This window comes from Lepisma saccharinum, chromosome 16 (assembly GCF_977018435.1).
Source record: "Lepisma saccharinum chromosome 16, izLepSacc3.1, whole genome shotgun sequence".
Classification (NCBI taxonomy): domain Eukaryota; kingdom Metazoa; phylum Arthropoda; class Insecta; order Zygentoma; family Lepismatidae; genus Lepisma; species Lepisma saccharinum.
In genome coordinates, this window is record NC_139244.1 from 18,485,803 (window position 1) to 18,506,250 (window position 20,448).

Genomic DNA, 20,448 nt, shown 5'->3' on the forward strand with positions numbered 1-20,448 from the left:
TTCTTATCCTGTAAGAAGTTTATCACAATTCCAGATGTGTCCGGCAGTGAATTATCTCAGTGGACTCAGGGAGGATTTCCCTAATGTTGCTTTACTGCAATCCAGTGTGATTTTATCTGTTGGTAAGGCAACAGAACAGTACAGTATGACTGGCAAGCTAATGATGCAAGGTTAATTTCATTATACTATAAAATGCACTTAGGTTACATTGACAAATGCACTCTCTCTCTCTCCCTTGTCTCTAGAAAGAAGTTCTCTATCTCTCTCTCTTGATATGCTTCCCCATGGTTGCCATACACCCTAAGCGAGAGAGGAAGAAGAATTTCTCTCTCACTCACTCACTTTCATGGAGAAAAGAAAAAAACTTGAGAGTGAGAAAGAAGTTAAGCAGAGGACAAACTTATAATACAGGGTGTCTATAAAAGAACTCTGGGGTCTTAAACAATAAACGGTAACTCGGGTTAGTTAATTACTTTGAAATCAGTAGCTCATCAAGTTTTATTCATGCCGTTTGGAGTTTATTCCAACAAATGTTGGCAATGCTGCACAGTGTTGACCTTGAAGTAGTCAAGCCGAACACAGTCAGTGCAGTTCAGTGCAACGGTGACGCCACAACAGAAGGTGCAGTGTGTGATATGGCTTGTAGAAACTGGATCTGTTATTACTGTACAGCGGAACTTTCGACGTGAGTATGGTGGTGTTTAGCCTTCGGACAAAACCATTCGTCGATGGCTTAAGGCGTTTAAAGAAACTGGAAGTGTGGATTTGAAGGAAAGGGCCTATTCCATGGCCTCCAAGAAGTCCGAACCTTACGCCCTTAGACTTTTCCCTATGGGGACATGTGGAGAACATGGTTTATGTGGAGAAAATTCAAGATGTCAACCATCTAAGGCAAAGAATTATCGCATCTGTGGCAACCATCACCCCAGTCATGCTGGACAGGACGTGGCAAAAAGTTGATTTTCGTTTGGATGTGTGCGGTGCTACAAATGGGGCACACATTGGAATTTACTAAATTGTAAACAAAACTTGATAACATTGCCTTCAAAAATATGTATTTACTTTTTCCTGAGTTTCAGTTTTTAATAAAATATTTAGCTTTAAAACCCAGGAGTTCTTTTATAGATACCCTGTATTGAAGTTTTATTTGCTACCAAATGCAGAAGGTTGTTCAGGATATATACGGACTACTTTCAAGGTATACTTTCAAAGTGACCTCATGAAATACCATGCCTCCACCACCGGTTGTGTTTTATCAGACCACCCGCACTGTGGACTATCGCCCTATGTCAGAGTTCCCATTGTAGCAAACTACATTGGAGAATGGGCATGGGAATCCTATCCCATTCCTCTCTGCAGGCTTTCCCAAGACCAGGGTGGGTGTGTGGATGATGATATTTCAGATGTAATTTCAAGAGTCCGAATGCACAGAAATCCATCCATATGATTGGTGTCGGGGCTTTCCACCGGAATGTCCTGAGATGGGATAACATGGATCAATTGTTTCCTGCTCCATCTCCTGATAAAAGTAGTGGGATGTTCGGGCAGTATGACTTGAGGCCTTGTCCATATGAATGTGCACCTGTTGAGTGCCCTCTCCATACAAACGAGGGATGTGTGCAAAGAAGATGGGGTTCACAATGGATAACTGAAAGTAGGCAGCATTCACCTTCACATTTGTGTCCACCTTACGTGTCTGCAACTTCCCTGCATAACTGAATCTGGTGACAACCATGATGCCTCTTGGAAAAGTGTCCTGGCAGTAGCGAACAAAGTTGCTGTGCCTCTTGCCATCTATCTTATGGTACGTAATCCACCGAATATGACCACTGCCAGTGATGCAAATGTACACTTTTTCCACGGTGACTACAGTCGTCTTTCATAGAGCTTTCTGTGGTTGATCCTGCGTTTGGCAATGTGGCATTGGAGGAGGGGGGGGGGGGGTGTATCCAGGCCTTACGAATACACTGCAGGCACCTCATGAAAGTAACAGGAGTCATAGATTTAAATGTATGGGAGGCTTTGTTGACTGCAAAGGAACACTGGAAGAAATTAAATAATTTTTCCCTGAAAATGAGAGTAATTTTAGCTCTCAATCCCTGAAGATGAGGGTGACATTAGCTCTCTGTCCCTGTAGATGGGAGTGACATTAGCACTCAGAACACACCTCAGGCACCTTATGAACACACTGCAGGTACCTTATGAACACACCGCAAGCAGAGACAGTTATTGTTGGTCTTGTTCACAGTGGAAAGAGCCATAAGCATACTCCTGGCCATCTCACTTTGGGTTCATGGATTTTCCTGGCATGCCATTTGCTGAATCTCTTGCAGCACAACAAGCGATACTTTCACTGGTGTCCTCTTACGAGTGCCTTTTGTGGGCAAATGTTTGCCAGGGGGACCCTGCTGTGTGCACTGGGACACTATCTCTTTCACAGAGGTTTTCCAAATGGTCAAACCATTCTCCTCACACTGTTTTACTATTTGGTCATTCGAGAAATGTACGAGGGTGGTTTGAAAAGTTCTCGGAATGGAATAGAAAGAAACGACTTACAACAGTGATTTTTTTTTTATTTTTCAATGTAGTCTCCCTGTACACTAATGCACTTGGTCCAGCGATGTTCCAATGCCTTGTTCCCATCTCGAAAATTAGATTCCTCCAGGCCTGTGAAATACGTGTCAACTTCGGCTATTAGTTCTTCCTTTGAAGAGAATCTCCGTCCACCGAGGAAACTTTTGAGTTTGGAGAAAAGATGGAAGTCTGAGGGAGCCAAATCAGGCGAATAAGGCGGATGTGGCAACAATTCGTAACCAAGTTCATGAATTTTGCCATGGCAACGACACTTGTGTGAGGGCGCGCATTGTCCTGATGCAAGATGATTTCCTTTCTTGCCAAACCTGGCCTCTTTTCCCGTATCTTATGCTTTAGTTGGTCGATGAGATTAGCGTAGTATTGTCCCGTAATTGTTTGACCAGTGGGAAGATAATTGATCAACAGAATCCCTTTCGCATCCCAAAACACTGATGCCATTACCTTTCCGGCCGACCGTATTGCCTTTGCTTTCTTTGGTGGTGGTGAATCAACATGTTTCCACTGCTTTGACTGTTGTTTTGTCTCTGGGGTATAGTAGTGGACCCACGTTTCATCTGTCGTCACAAACCGGCGCAAAAAATCTGTTTGGTTTCTCTTAAAACGAGTCAAACATTGTTCGGAAATGTCCACTCTGATGCGTTTATGGTCCTGTGTTAAAAGTCGCGGCACCCATCTTGCAGATAATTTTCTCATATCCAATTCAACTGTTAAAATGTGATACGCCCATTCGGATGACATTCCTATAGCTTCAGCAATTTCACGCACTTTCAGTCAGCGATCCTCCATGACCAATTTATGCACTTTTTCAATAATTTCTGGGGTAGTAGCACATTTTGGGTGACCACTACGTGGATCATCTTCTAAGCTGTCCCGACCAAATTTAAACTCGTTTGTCCACTTTGCAACAGTTGAATATGAAGGAGCAGAGTCCCCCAGTGTGTTCAGAAAATCGGCATGAATTTCCTTTGCTTTCATACCTTTGTTTACGAATTACTTAATCACCGCTCGAATCTCGATTTTTTCCATCTTCACAAAGCACTGCACGGGAACAACTACAAAGTGACGTCCGCACAACAGATCTCTACCCAGAACACTGATGCGCCACGTGTTTATTAATAAAGGATGGCCTATTACTATGCGGGAACCTCGTTGTCCTAGCACTGACATCTGGTGGTGATTACGAGAACTTTTCAAACCACCCTCGTACATTTAAAAGGACCATGACACGTACCCTTCCCAGTAACGGTTCTTTGTGGTGCTATTTGACAGCTACACGCACGACACTCCAGCACCTGCAAGCTGTGATACACGACTGATAACAACAGCTACAGCATCACTTGAGCTCAATGCCACAGATGGCAGTGTCATTCTATATATCCCTAACAACCTTCTGTAGCATTTTCATCCTGGAAATGAACCATTCCATTTCTCATTTTAAAATAAAACATGCATTTCCAACAAGTTCTTTTTTTTCCAGTACACAAAGGAGGCAGGTACCAAGGCATTCTTAGATCATGTGTCCCAAGAAATAGTTTTAGAAGAGCCTACAAGTTCTATAAAAATAGCTTTGTTCGGTCCTGAGAAGGATGACATTCTCTTGTCTATCAACAATATCAATCAGCTAAAGGTTAGTGCAATTCTTAATAATGTCTAAGGTTGTATAGTTGCTTATCATAACAGGATTGAGTGAGAAATAAGTTTCAATACTAACCCACAAAAATATAAAAATCACTGGAAAGGAATGCAGTATTTCAGTACTACAGGCACACTTTATAAGTAACTAGCTGATTACCCGACGTTGCCCGGGTATTTATTTATCCCAATCTTGTATTAGACAGGAAAATAATGAATTATAACTATAGTGTAAAATGTAACTAATTTTAAATGTGATCGTGAATGTCACTAATTAGCTTAGCGACTCCAAAAACTATGGATTCGACACCCCTTCCCATCCCACCCCTAGGGGTGCCAGGGGTGTCTTACCCCAAAATATTATTTCCAGATTGCAAGTGATACTTGTACCAAGTTTGGTTGAAATTGCTCCAGGCGTTCGAGAGTTATGCTGGAACAAACAAATATACTCACCCACATACAGGGTGTCATTTTAATGGTGCCCACGGACCACAGATTCGTATAGAGGACATCAAAACAAACAACTTTTCTCAGTAACATTTTTCTCGGTGTGTCGATTTGACACTACAGCCGTTCAAAAAAGACCGTTTACCACCTCGATGCTGGCAACCCAACACAACATTTGATCGTATCTGTGACGTCATTTCCTGCTGCGAAACAGCACACGGCAGGGTTGCAAGTAACACACAAATTTTGTGAAAAATGACAAACTACCAACCACATTATTAGCTGTAAAACGAAGTGAGAAACGCGTCCAGAAGACTGAACATCATAGCCTACTAGCCGGAAGATCAGCAGTCATTTCCAGGGAAGGTGGAAGTGAACCAACGATATGAGAATGGTAAAAAAAAGTATTCAAAATGAAGTGTCAATATCGGATTTTGTCTCAGCCTACATGTCAAATATCAACAACAATAAATTTTATTGGACTTACAGCTTACATGTAGCTGTTTACGCCCAGCTACATGTCAAATATTTGCAAATCTCATTGCAAGGTTGATATCTACAGGTTTGTGTCCAGATGCCATGTGGTACTTTTGTGCTGATAAGGGAAGTATCCAAGGTTCATGTTGTTATATTATGGCTAAAACACGTACAACCACAGTAACAATCTAATGACGAATCAGTAGTGAATATACTGTCCTGTTCACAGTTGCAAACTATTACATGTGTATCCAGTGCATAACACAGTAGCCGGAGAGCTTGTATTACTACTACTTATATCACTGTATTTTCAACCATTTTTGCCACTTGCGTCATAATGCCCTGAATATACATTATATCAAATCCGGGAACTTTTCTAACGGTGGAAGCGGCCCCGGCGCCTACCCAGCGTCGAATAACATGGGTACCTGGGGGAAACCCTGGGGGGTAAAGGCGGTCAGGGGCATGATGCTGATCACATCACCCCCACTCACGACCGGATCAAGAAAGTGTGGGGCGTTACCCCCACACCCCCTATACGTCTTCATGGCGTGGTGCTATGCACAGGGGAACACTTTACCTTTTACCTTTACCTTTTTATATACATTATATTAACCTGTGTTGATTACCTTTGGAATTTGAGTTCTTTCATTTCTATTTTGTCATCTGTTCAGTGTCTCACAGACAACTAGTATCAGAAGGACGAAGTGGATAGACTAAATTGCAGATATCAACTTGGTAACTAGATTTGCAAATATTTGATATGTAAGCTAAGACAAAATTCGATATGACTACTTTATTATTATTATTATTATTATTTATTATTATTAAAGTAGGGTTACAATTAAGCTTACATTTTTTTTTACATTGATTCCGAACTACAAAAACAGCTTTTTCCCCTACATGAATTAATATACAGTTACGCTATTTGTTTATAAGTATACATAAAATGGAATATTATAAATTTATGTAATTGACAAATATAAGAAATAGACTAAAATAAACATTTTTTTAATAATAAACGTTTTATGAAGGAGGAAATGAGGTAGAATAGGCACAGTGTCAGTATTCATAGATTAATGTCCTAATCTGTTGTTTAAATTTGGCCAAATTTCTCTCCTTTCTGCAATTTACAGGTAGTTGATTCCACGCTTTACTTGCCAGTGATGACAGGGATTTTGATCCGTATCTTGCCTTGTTTCATTTTGGTACTCGGATACTGTTGGTGTTGTTGGATCGCAGATTGGGAATTCTATTTTCTTTCTACCATTTTTCGTATTGTTTGTTTACTTCCTGTTAGGTTACAGAACGTGTTTTCTCGTTTTGTTTTATGGTACATAATGAGGCTGATTGTAGCTATGACATTTTTCACAGAATATGTGTGTTCCTGGCAACCCTGGAAAGCATCGCTTCATGACAGGAAATGACGTCTCAAATGCAATCAAATGTTGTGTGTGGTTGCCATCATTCAGGCGGCAAAATGGGATTTTTGAACGACTGTTGCACCAAAATGACGCACCAACGAGAAAAATGTTCCTGAGGAAAGTTGTTTGACTTGATGTTATCTATACATTTCTGTGGTCCGTGGGCACCATTAAAATGACACCTTGTATATAGATAAACAAAGCATTTTAATTATTACTGACACAATACCACTTTCAACCGAGACTGATACTCTTTAAGATGGGCTATGCTCATTGTTCATCTTATTGGACAGAAATTGTATGACAGACTATGCTCCTTGCTCATCCAGAAAGGGTTAAACGGTACTTACGAATCATCCCCATTCCAGAATTTCTTTCAACGTTTCTGTCTAGTTTCCAAGGCCCTACTCAGATATTTTCAGCTGCCTTCTATGAAGTGGTCAGTATAAGGCACTGTGAAGCCAAAGGTCTAAGGTTCAATCCCTGGGTAAAGAAAATGTGTTTGTCCCATCATTTGCATCATTAGATCTTTTGTCCTGATTGTTGTGATTAGCTCAAGTGGTCTGGAAAGTTACAAATAATGAAAGAAAAAAATAAAAGGAAAGTTTTTTCAATGAGTTTAAAACATATAAATGGATTAAACTCAGAGAGGAAGGTAAATGGTCGAAAATTGTAGCTTGATATATTTTTTAACCGTGGAAAACCCCAAGGAAATCCCTAGAAACAGGGCCAAAACGTTGAAAGAAATTCCAGAACAGGAATGACTTGTAATCACATTTTTCTTTTCTTTCCTTATTACTGGTTTCTTTGAGTCTGTATTTAAGTTCAATTTATGCACAGAAAGGCATCCTCCCAAATATCCTCAATACATCACCTAAAGTTTTTTTTTTTTTTACAGAATAGTCATTGTGGCTCTAAATTTATAAATTGCATGGTATACCCATACACACCCTAAATACCATGTTACGCCCTCCAGTTAGATAATTCTGGATAACACCCTGATTCATGTGCTACATATGTTTCTCTCTGTTCCTTTTCTATTGAAGCTCTGGAATATAACCACAAGGTCCTTGCTGTACCAAGTATTGGATGTTGGTAGTCACAGTATCACTTATTGTTCCTTCACTGACGATCTGGACAGAGTCTGCCTAGGGACTAACAGGGGGTCGGTGTTAGCGTACAAGATGACTTCAAACTACAAGCTGAGGAGCGTGTTTTCAACTAATGTAAGCAAATCATTTGAAGTGGAGAGAATGAAGAATGCCGAAGAATCAGGTATTGTGTACTATTATTATTATTATTATTATTATTATTATTATTATTATTATTATTAAAGGTGTGTAAATTGTGTGTTGTACTTCATGTTTGATTCATTCCATAAGAAGAAGAATGTCGTTTTTGCCACCTTTCTGTCAGCTTCCCCAGTCATGTAATGGTTGGTTGGGCACACCATGGTTTTATGTATTAATTCTTTTTTGTATGCAAGCAACTAGTTCATACCCGAGGAAGTGCCAGAAAGATGAAAAATTGATCATGCTTCAAACTTCTATGTGGAATAATGAGTAAATAGATTATATTCTTCCTTGTACTCACAAAACCAGCATAATATCTAGGTTAAGAATGTAACTAATGCTGATTTTTTTTTAAACATAAATGAATGACAAATTTTGCAAAAAGTACACAGATATGTAAAACTTGAGCAAAACCAATAACATTAACTTGAATATCATAATCTACTTTCCCGTAGCTTACATGTAAATGAAATTTGCTAGTAATTTCGTTAACACTCTTTTTTTCTTATATATTTGATTTTTATTCTATTCTCCTCCTCCTCCTCCTCCTCCTCCTCCTCCTCCTCCTAATAATAATAATAATAATAATAGTCGTCGTCGTCGTCGTCGCCGCCGCCGCCGCCGCCGCTGCCACCGTCATTATTTTTTTCAGTTCCGTATCATCCTAGTTGCAGGAATCAAACATTATAGCTAAGGAAGAGATTTTGATTTTCACCCTAGGTGCTTTGGTGGTCAAGTGTGTTGAATGGTGGACTCAAGTTCTCGTAACAGGTCCATCATATTGCCTTTACTAGGGCCTCCCCGATAGTGCAGTGGTAGCATCTTCGCCTTGTAATCAAGGGGTCCCGGGTTCGATACCCGGTGGAGGCACATAGTGGTTCGGATCCCACTTTAGGTCCAGTCCCGATTAGCCTTACTGTGCATAAAGTGGACTTAAAACATCAAAATCAAAAACATCAAAATCAAATCAATCAAGGTCTCATCACCAAAAGGTGTTCCTTGATGAATGTCCCTTCATAAATTTCATTTAATTTTCCTTGTTCCTCATTATCTTGGTAAGACTAAATTGCCAAGAAAGGAATACAAATAAGGGGTCCCGGGTACAAGTACAAAACATTTTCACACTTAACACACCCATGATTATGGATGCATTAAGGCTGAGCTATTATCATTACTGATAAATTAGTATTGTTTGATACCATCGGTATTTTGTGTTTGAAAGTATTGGGTCAATTTCGATCACCGATACTAATGATTTTTTTGGAGTCTAGGTATGTCCTGTGACCCTTTTGGAGAGTTTAAATACTCATATCCTGATAATTAAATATGTGCAATTTTCTTTAATTTTGCTCCAGCATTGTGTGGGGAATTTATGATTAAATGACATTAATTGTATTATTTTGATTATATGTGAAAAGTAAGCCCTTGGACCTCGATTTTACGTTCTTTGAGGGACCAAGGTGAAGAAACGTAAAATACGGGAAGATGTAAATTCCAGGAAAATTTGATTACGTTTTGCTTTATTGGAAATATGAAGATTGAGTGCTTAATGCAGGAAAATGTAAAATCTGAGATTGTAAAATCAGGGTTCCACTGTATTAGTACATATTTATAAATTAATTTATTCATAGAAAATGTTTTTTTTTATTTATTTACAGAGAAATGCTTACCTATTTTATTCCCTCTTTCTCTTTTTTTTGGTTAGGTCAAGATTTCCTGAACAGATGTGACTTGGCCAATGAAATTGAAAATGTTGGAGAAGCTGGGTGTATAATCTTCAGTGTTTCTTTACATAACCGAGATGCTTCTGGATTTGCAGAAGATGAAAGTTCGCATCAGTTCTGGCCCATGCAGAATGTGTCAAAGTAAGTACTGTATGACAGAAGACACTGTCTTGCACCTTGTACTTGAAAATACATTCACTATTTAATGTTATTTGGATAATAGATAGTTTGTATTTGATGGAAACATGAAATGCGAAATTACACATTGTAATGCTCACGTTTTAATGTTTTTGAAAGGTGTGCGCTATGTTTTCCTACCATGTATTGACACAAAATAATGTGAAATACGTTGAAAATAAACTGAATTATCTTGTGAGTTAGGCAAGATCCTAGAACATTAATTCTGCTGCAAACTGTCTGGTGGGACAAGTGTGTGAAATTATATAATCACTCACCCTCATCTTCCCAATCAGAATGTCAGAAAAGCAAAGCAATATATACCAAATCAATCAATCTTCAAAAAATTTTATCATTATCACCAAGTTCTTTTCTAATGAATGCAAAAATACATACCCTTACAAAATTTGGTCTTCATATCTGTAAGCAAGACACTTTCCAGATTTCAATACATTTTGCTGATTCAGACTTCTGAATTCTGGATAAAGGCCATAGTGTTGTTGAACATAATTTTGGTTTATTAATTTGATATGTGAATATATGTTTCAACAATTACAACTATTCTCACCACCAAAGTTCCTGTGTTTCAGTTGTGTCCTGTGTATGGGTGGCCTTTGTTAATGTTCCTTCATCAACTTCATATAATCATCACTCATCATCATTGCATTGCAATTAGCGAAAATTGGCACAAAAATGACTCAAAGTAACAGAAAATGCAAATATTAGCATTCATATCAATGATAAATTGCTAGCATGGTAAAGTATCTTCATTAACAGGGGTTAATAAGTTACATTATTAGTGCAAAGCAGTATCAGCAGAATACAAATTATATCTAAAATTGATGTTTTGCTTTAATAGGTGTATTCTGACTCCAGGCCCAGTGCTAATTATATGTTCCAATCTTGGTGTGAATGTCATGGATTACAGGACCCAGGAGCAACTTACTTGTCTAAGTTTTAAAGGTGTGTATGTACAATGTAAATTCACCAATTAGTGTTTAATATTTTTGATGTACTTAGGTGAGAATCTGGTTTATTGGAAAGGAACTTTAATAAATTTTACCATTACTAAAATAAATATATATGTTTTATTTAATTAGTTATTTTGTATTGCTTTAATAAATACTTAATAGCAAACACAAACAATACCACTTAATATATACTGGTACATATTATGCTACAGTATTGTTTATTGTATCATATTCTCTGTATTTTTATACTGTCAGGACATGTTTGATTCAATATATTGCAGATTATCTGAATTGTAATTTTCCATAACTGACACAGTCCCATTGAATTTGGATAATTTAGTTTTTAGTACATATTCAATTACCGAAACTAACAAGAGTTTCTTTCATTCCTGATGCATTCTGTTAGGTCCTCTAAGGTAGTTTGCATAAAGAAGAAACGGCATGGGAAGGATGTGTGTACAGATGTAGGGTTACTGGAAGAACTTTATGATATTTTGTTGAGTGAATATTGTGGTGCTTGTAATATTTTGGGTAGGACTGGCCAATATCAATGCAGATTATACTTTTCCCGAGATTGTGTATTTTGCAGGGACAACAAAATGCCATGCAACAGTTCTATGGGGTCTAATTATTCTGGAAATTATGCAAGGTTTCAAATTTTCACTTATTTTGTGTCATATTGTCTGAAAAAGAGGGATGTTGAGATTAAATGTAATAGTTTAATTGAACAGAATCGAACTTGGAGCTTATCTTTTTTATCCCGTGAAAATAGCTTCCAAGACTACTTTGCTATGCAAATAACTTAAATTTGCTAAATCATAAAAATTACTCATTACTTTGCTTCTCAGGAGATTAACGACCATTAACTTAACATTTTAGTAAACCTGCAAATCTTTGGGGGAGCACGTTCCCCCTTGCCCCTGTTAAGTTACGCCTATGACCATAGGTATCTGGGATGGAGATATTTTGCCTTACAAGGTAGCACATATTGTATCTACCAACTTCAAATGACAACGGAAAGATGGTGAGTGCTTGTAACTTTATACGGTTATGAAATAAAAATATACACATAGGCATTTAATACAGTGTATAATATGGACAATACAGGCATCAATGCACCTTGATCATAGCGTCCTCTAAATGTCCTCCTCCTGCTTGGATGCAATGTTCGAGGCGATGCGGGAAGGCTTTCATGATGCACGTCTCAACATGTCCTGTGGAATAGTGTGTATTTAACAATGCCTGGCGATTCAATATTACCCATGGCTCTCCACTGTCTAATCCACCTCAGAATGCTATGTGTCTCTGGAAAAGATGCATGGTGATCTTTATTGTTCCACCACAGTGCCCCGTGTTTGTTTGGAAGAAGGCTTACATCATCACAATTCACGTCTGCACCAGCCAATGCTCCATGGTTACTAATTGCCTGTCTCCCAAATCTCCACGTATGTAGATATGCCAAACATGCGCATGTGCACTCTGACAGGGTTGCCAACTGAAATTGGTAGATACAGTATGCAGCACCCTGAAATATTCTTCAGAATAAGAAGAGCAGTGCGTAAACACAGACGTTTTTCCATACAATTTTTTCACCATGTTTACTTCATCACGACCATGAATTCATGATAATATTTTATGCATGTTTTTCTTCTAGATATAACACCTCAACTGGGATGGAAAGGATTGATCTTTCCATTGATAGACTTTTTGACTGTAAACTGTGAAAGTAAGGAGAAAATAAGGTTTGTTCTGAGGAAGCCTCAGATTCATAATGTCTTTTACATTGTGACTTTTGCATTGAAAGAGAAATCTACACATTTTAAAGATTTGAAGCAAGACAAACTTGTAAATGATATCAATCACCAATCTGAAGAGAGCTCAGAAGACAGCTACGTTACTGTCATGTCGAGGTAGGTATTAGGGGATAAATTGTTGATGCAACAACAAACGACAACAAAATTGCCCGTATAATGCACACATTTAGAAAATCTGAATATCCGGATAATTTGGATAATCCAAATATTGGATATCTGGATAATCTGAATATTGGATATCTGGATATTCCAGATAATATGTACAATTTGGATAATCCAGATAACATGGACAATCCTGATATCAGAATATCCAGTATCCAGATACTTGGAATCAAGGGGTCCCGGGTTTTATACCCATTGGAGGCTCATGGAACAATGGCATGGATCCCACTTTAAACTGTATGTCTAGTCTCAATATAGCCTTTCTGTGCATAAAGTGGACAATTCAAATTCAAATAAATAAATATCCAGATTTTTTAAATCTTAGTAGAAAATTATCCATTATCCGGATAATTTTTTCTGGATTTGGCCATCCCTAATTGTTTTTACATTTCTCAATAAGAATTAAAATGTAGAATGGTAAATGTAGCATTGTGATTAAACTGTGGTCATAAGGAAATATTGTGAGTTATATATTTGTATGTTGGACCTTGATTGGTGCTCTCTTTCTCAATGTCAGTTAACCCTTAAGCATAGTTTTACTGTTTTGGTGGCAAGTTTACTAAGTTCCAGGTTGAAGTCCTTATGCCGTTCTCTTCACATATACAAAATTCATATTTTCCTGACGGAAACCCTAAATCAAAATACTGGCGAAAATTGCTGCCTTTTTATTACAAATTTAGGGCCAGTTTTTCAATGTCCTGTTAATCTTTCTATTAACTAACTGCCAGTTGGAGATAACAGCCAGTCTTAACCAGCACCGGGTTTTTCAATGTTAAAGTAACTGCCAGTTAACTAAACCATGGTTCTTTCTCCAAAACAGTGTGTTGGCAATTCTGAAGCATGGAAATTACAGGAAATCGATCTGCGTGCCATCTATTAGTATAGTTTCAAACCGCGTCGACTAGCACACGGCCTGGCGTTTAAATATAGAACTACAAGCGCGCCATGCTCAAAAGCCCGTTATTGCATTGGGAAACGATTGGTACAATGAGTTCAATCGCTATCGCGCTCTTCTATTTACTATGGCTGCATATCCATCCTGTATGCTTACGAAATAAATTAAGGAAAGCCAGCACTACAAATTGGGCTTTTTTCTAATAAAGGTCAATTCCACATGGGGGAAATGCTGCTACGAGGCGTGAAGAACTCGAAAGTTGAAACATTAATAATACCTGTCTGTTAATATAAACACTATTAATATGTAAATATTGTACATTTGACTGCATGCTTTGTACCTCTCTATACATGTTTGTTGAGCGAAAAAACAACATGTTAATATTAGGTGTGCCCAAATGAAAAGGATACTACAGTTATATATAAAGAGTATTATTTTACAGAATATTTGCATTACATAATAAGTGAATTACAATTAATGTGTAACATGATACCTACACATAATTGCCATTGATATTGATGCATTGATCCCAGCGCGTAGAAGGGAGTGGATGGCTTCAGTGTAGAAACTCCTGGGTTGCTTACGGATCCAGTTTTCCACGGTGTTCTGCCTTCCTTGTCACAGGTGAACCGTTGACCTTTCAGTGATTGTTTTAAGGGGCCGAAGATATGGAAGTCACATGGGGAAATATTGGGGCTGTATGGAGGATGTGCGAGGACTTTCCATTGAAATGTTTTCAGCAGGTCGAGGGTCTTCTTGGCCACATGTGACCTAGCGTTGTCCTGGAACAGCACTATCCTCTTCGAGAGCTTACCTCAGCGCTTGTTTTTGATGGGCTGTTTAAGCCTCAGCAACGTGTTGCAGTACCACCTGCGATAAATTTCTGAAGCATGCTCACCTTCTGCGCGAAGAAATTGGATTACAGCTCTCTGCACTGATCTGGAGGAATCCATAATGCACCCGTTTGCGCAAAACCACTTTGGCCAACTGAGGAAACAGCAGTCGAAGTCGTTGGCTACACCTGCAAACTGGGACAAACACTGCGCCATCTATCGGCAATCATATTTACCTTCTTCGATTAGATACAACGCCGCTACAGCAAAGCTCTCCTTTTCATTTGGGCATACCATATAGTAAGCATGCTTTGTAAACTTCTAAAAATACGAAGGTACGAATAAAAATAATTTTAAAATTTACTGTAATATTTCTCCGAGAAGATCATTCAACAATAAAGCATGAATGGAAGGCAACACACGTAATAAATAATTGACAAAAAAAAAAAAAAAGATCCGGGACCAGGACTCGAACTCATATTACAAAACACAACACACTTCGAAAGGTGGTGCCACTCACCACTACACCAAAGTACTGTTTGGCGATTCTCCTCCCTGCTAGATATCCTTGCCACAAATTCTCCAACACAACCTTGCCAAGCGAATTCTAGAAACTACGCTGCTTAATTTCCATATTTGCATGGACATTGGTAAGCTCTGCCAAACAAAACTAGTATTTTTCTGTACCAATTTAATGGTTTTTATGAATCATATCTTGTTTAATCTGACAGTGAAGTTGGGAGTGTGGAACTTCGATAGCTGCATGGGGCAGCCATGTTGCATCGCAACTTCCAGTTAGGCTGGTAACTGCAAGAAGAAGTAGCAGTAAAGATAATCGCCACCAGAGTTCCAGTTACGAGCTAACTGTACATTGAAAAACCAAAATTTTCACAAACTTTCAGTTACGTGCTAACATGAACCTTAACTGAGCATTGAAGAACCGGCCCTTAATAAACTTGATATGTCAATATGTTTTATTTTGTAAAGGAACTCCAAATCATCAAGGAAATTACCAAGCATCAACATGAACAGATATTCAATATTGTTGTACTCATGTAGGATTGCTATTCAGAAATCAACACCTGATCACCTGTAAAAGAAAATGTGAACAAATGACCTTGTTTATTTTTGTTTTTAAGTAGTATTAAGTGAGACTGGTCCTACAGTTTAAATGGGATTCATTTACATTGTTTCATTTTTTTTATGAAGGGATACAGAAACTCATCCCACGATGTGATAAATGTCTCAACCGAAGGGAATTTCAGTGAAACCTCAATTTAACATTCCCAGATTTTACATTTCCCTGCATTATACAATTATACATACAATCTTGATGATCCCAAAATAGCAAAATATTATAAAAATTTCCTCGGTTTTACATTTTCCTGCATTTTAAGTTTTTTTCAGCTTGGTTCTCTGAAAAACGTTAAATTGAGGTTCCATTGTCTATGGAGAAGTATCCTAGGAATAAAGGAGACTTTTTTTTTATGTATCATTGCATTGCATTCACATTTTGTTTTACGGGTCATTGGGTATAGATTTCTGATTAGTCCTTGCATGTAAGTGACCTCCTCTTTTATTTTAATGTTCTTCATTTTAGTGCATGTAATATTAATTTTGATTTTATTCACTTACGTTGCAATGAGTAGTCTTTTTTCCTATCATAAGTGGTAACATTTCACAAACTTCATGTTCATATCATTAGACACACTGAAGTTAAAAGAAGAAACCAATAGAGTTACATGTTGCATGTAGAATAACATCATTTTGATAGGGATATATATTGATAATACTGGAACAAATTATTTACTTATATACTAATTTGCTACCAGTTTTTTATCCTCTGAAACATGAAAGGAAACAAAGTTTTATTTTTCTTGATGAAATTTCTTTTAACATAAATCATCCTTTTATTTTTATTACAGAACCCCTCTTGCATTGAAATCACCACTGACGCTGCAGCTGACCAAAATGGAGTCTTCGCTTGTTCCGAAGTATGATGGACGCAAACCATTTGTTAAGTGTTTAAAGAAAATCAAGTCTTCTGGATACGGAAAATCTTCACATTCGAGACTATTCAAGCCATTGATCAACTCTCCATCGGACGCAAAACCAAGAAAACCAAAGAAGAAGACTTCGTTGAATGACTGGAGTGATTCCGATGTTTTGCTGCAGTGTGGACCTCCAACCATACCCCACAGGAAATTGCAAGTGTGGGATACATCTGGGAATGCATCTCACTTGGCTGCTACTGGTGAAAATACTGTTACAGAATATTTAAGATTTCCTTTAATATTTATTAACTCTTTCAGGATGAGCAATGGGCATAGCCTTTCGTACATTTTCTGTCTAATGAGACAGAGGATGTGCATAGCTCATCTTACGACTACTGTCCAGTAAGATGGATGATGGGCATAGCCCATTGTTAACTATAAAATTCTATTGTGAATAAACAATGTGCTATAATCGCACCACGTCTTTTGTACACGAGTGTTGTAACCACTTCTTTCAAGTTTATACTCTTAAGAACAGCATTGAATAATTTACATGCACATTGTGGAAATTATTTATGTCGATTCCCCCTTCGGATTTAACATTTAGTGATGATTTTAATCCCAACAAGAAGTTTTTGGCTTTTCTTTAATTATTTCTATATTACCAGGTGTATAAGCTTAAATCTGCTGTTTGCTCATAGATGGCGTTAGTGAGCGTATGAAGCTAGCATGGGCACGCCATACCTGGTGTTTGTATGAGTTGGACATCTGCCAACACGAATCAGTGCACATCGTCAGCACATGCAGACAACAACAGACAGTGTTCCTGTGGTAGGCATGTCTAGTTTTGTGCCAGAAAAAGAGCATATGCGGGAAGCTCTGCTTTTCTGTTTCCATTTGAAGAAATTGGCTGCCGAATCGCATCGAATGCTTGTGGAGGCCTATGGTGACAGTGCTGTATTGGAAACAACGTGCAGGGATTGGTTTCGTCGGTTCAAAGATGGCAATTTTGACCTGAGCGACAAGAAGCGTGAAAATCGACCCAGGAAGGTTGAGGATCATCAATTGCAGGCTCTTTTGGACGTGGACGATACCCAAACGCAAAAGATGCTTGCCGAGCAATTGGGTGTTACTCAAGCAGCCATTTCCATGCGTCTACGTGCCATGGGAAAGGTTCAAAAGAACGGAAAATGGGTGCCGCATGATTTGACCGATCGGCAGCTGGAGAGATGCCAAAACACATGCGAAATATTGCTTGCCCGACAATAAAGAAAGTCTTTCCTGCATCGGATTGTGACTGGAGATGAAAAGTGGATATATTTCGAGAATCCTAAACGCAAGAGATCGTGGGTTGATCCCGGACAACCATCGACATCTTCCTCGAGACCAAATCGCTTCGGCCGGAAGACGATGCTGTTTGTTTGGTGGGATCAACAGGGTATCATCTATTTTGAGCTGTTGAAACCTGGTGAAACTGTCACTGCCTACCGCTACCACCAACAACTGATCAAATTGCACCGTGCTCTGTGACAAAAGGCCGGATTATCAACAAAGACATGACAAGCTGATTTTCCTCCATGACAACGCCCCCATCACACACGTCAAGACTGGTCCAAAACTACTTGGAGACACGCAACTGGGAGGTACTACCCCATCCTGCCTATTCACCAGACCTGGCCCCTTCCGACTACCATCTGTTTTTGTCGATGGGCCACGCCCTCGCTGAGCAGCACTTCTATTCATATGCAGACATCCGAAAATGGCTTGATGAGTGGTTTGCCTCGAAAGAGAAGGACTTTTTTGGCGTGGTATCCACAAATTGCCCGAGAGGTGGGCAAAATGTGTAGCTCGCGAGGGCAAGTAGTTTGAATAAATTTCTTGTTGCTTTCTATGAATAAACCATGTGTTTTTCTGACTACAAAACAGCAGATTTAAGCTTTTACACCTGGTATATATTGAAAATATGTTTTCAGTAACTTTCATTACAATGTTTAATTATTTTTTTCTACTTTCAAAAAATTGTTAAAAAAAATTTACAAATGAGAAAATTCATGCAAAATGTAACATGTTATATATCTGTGAAGAGATGATGTCATAGATTTCAGAAAAAAAACATGTTTTCTATGATTTTCTGAATAACAGGAAGAAACCTCCATCTCCTGGGAAAGCTCAGCATTTTAATGCCTGTCCAGAAAGGGTTAACATTATTGTCTTGAATGTGTTCTTAGTAGGAAGGGATGGATTAATTTACAATCAAATTAAATCTAATTAACCAAAACCAGTGTAAGAACTCTTGAGGTTACATAATTAGGAATTTAAAAAATATATTTTAGACTTACATTAGTCAAAAATGCATCTGGTATGTGTTATAATAAATCACTTTAGTGTTTTCAATGTTCATTCTGTTTATATGTTGCAGGTAATGGGAAATACCTAGCTTGCAGTTCTTCCAAATCTGGAATTTGCATTATGCCGTTCACAAGCTTAAGAGAAGATAAATTTTATAGCGTTAAAGGCCATAATGGAGTCATTAATTCACTACATTTCAGTTTGGACCTGCAGTGGCTTGTAAGTGTACATTTTTCTTTGGGTTGAATATTTCAGAAATTATAACAAGTGATTGTTCTAGCAGGGTTGCCACTGATCTGGAAATATGGAAATTGATGTAGGACTAGAGAAGTCATTAAATAGTTAGGGAGTTCCATAAAACTATTTGAAAACTTAGAAAGGTCAAGGAATATTAAATATGTCCATTGTACTTCTGCAACAAATATTTCACATGTTAAGTGGAACTCTGATTTTATGTTTCCTCATTATACTTTGTTCGTTCATATTAAGTCCGTAACCAGAAATTTATTTTGGATGGGGCTCATCCCTTATCAGCAGCCACCATCTAAAGGCAAAAAGTTGGGGCAGGTTAGAAGAACTGAAGATGAATTTCTCAACTTATTACACAAGATGTTTAATCCTACGAATTTTGTAACATTAATTACCACTGTACGCTATTTAAATTAGATATTTGAAGGACTTTGAGGAGGGGGGCTTCGGCCCCCTAAACCCTCCCCAGCTACGTGCCTGGTTTATATACCGGGTGGTCCAAAAGTCCCGGAATGGTCACATATCGTGAGTCGAATCGGAAAACAGACAAATACGTGTTGAATAAGTGAAAGAAAGCTATTCAATGATATCACACTTGATTCCCCAAACCCACCCACCTCCGTTCCTAATTGAGCTAGGAGGATGGTTGATAGCTCGTTGGACTCGGAATGAAGTCCTCTTTCCGATTCTACAATACAAAATGGGGGTTTCCATTTAAAATTTCACAGTTGCCCCCTGCCCCACCCCCCAGTGGGCAGGTTTGGGGAATCAAGTGTGATATTGAATAGCTTTCTTTCACTTATTCAATACGTATTTTTTCGTTTTCCGATTCGATGTGTATTTCTCATGATATGTGACTGTTCTGGGACTTTTGGACCACGCGGTATAAGTTTCCCTGTGCTGTAAAGTTTTGTTACAAAAATATTGAGGTAATAATAGTGTGTACATTGTTATATAGTGTCATGTATCCCTTGCAACTAACAGTCCTCATTTTCCCCATTGACAGTGCAATGTGAGCTACAGTGATGTTGCAAAAACCTGGGCTTGCACAATTAGGAGTATTTCATCATGGTGATGCATGTATCTTAAGATGTTGTGTAAGGAATAGGTAGATACTGTGATCCAGTGACATCCGCAGGAAACTTGTTGCTGTGTATGGTCATTCTGTAATCTATGTGCAAATGGTGAGAAGGCAGTGCAACATGTTCGCTGAGGTGGACATTTTGTTCGACCTGGTTGTTCTCTCGGCCACTAGTGCCGAAACCATCACAGAAGAATTAAGGTTTGTGATGTGGTGAGAACTTTGATCTTTGCCATTGTAACAGTTCATAAAATCATTTATGACGACTTAGTGTACCGCAACCAGAAATCAAACATTGGAATGTGAAGGATGCAGGTTTGATCCTTGGTTGA

At 38.3% G+C, this 20,448-nt stretch overlaps 1 protein-coding gene across 4 annotated transcripts in view; it reads left to right on the forward strand.

Annotated features, from left to right (window-relative positions):
* The window catches only part of LOC145999963 (WD repeat-containing protein 27-like), a 63,520-nt gene that overhangs the window by 12,577 nt on the left and 30,495 nt on the right, over positions 1 to 20,448 (forward strand). For all 4 annotated transcript variants that reach the window (XM_083137255.1, XM_083137252.1, XM_083137253.1 and 1 more), the window contains exons 5-11: positions 4,073 to 4,222; positions 7,622 to 7,850; positions 9,573 to 9,732; positions 10,628 to 10,731; positions 12,394 to 12,649; positions 16,369 to 16,697; positions 18,857 to 19,005. In XM_083137255.1, coding sequence (XP_082993381.1) covers positions 4,073 to 4,222; positions 7,622 to 7,850; positions 9,573 to 9,732; positions 10,628 to 10,731; positions 12,394 to 12,649; positions 16,369 to 16,697; positions 18,857 to 19,005 — 1,377 coding nt within the window. The remainder of the gene's footprint in view (positions 1 to 4,072; positions 4,223 to 7,621; positions 7,851 to 9,572; positions 9,733 to 10,627; positions 10,732 to 12,393; positions 12,650 to 16,368; positions 16,698 to 18,856; positions 19,006 to 20,448) is intronic.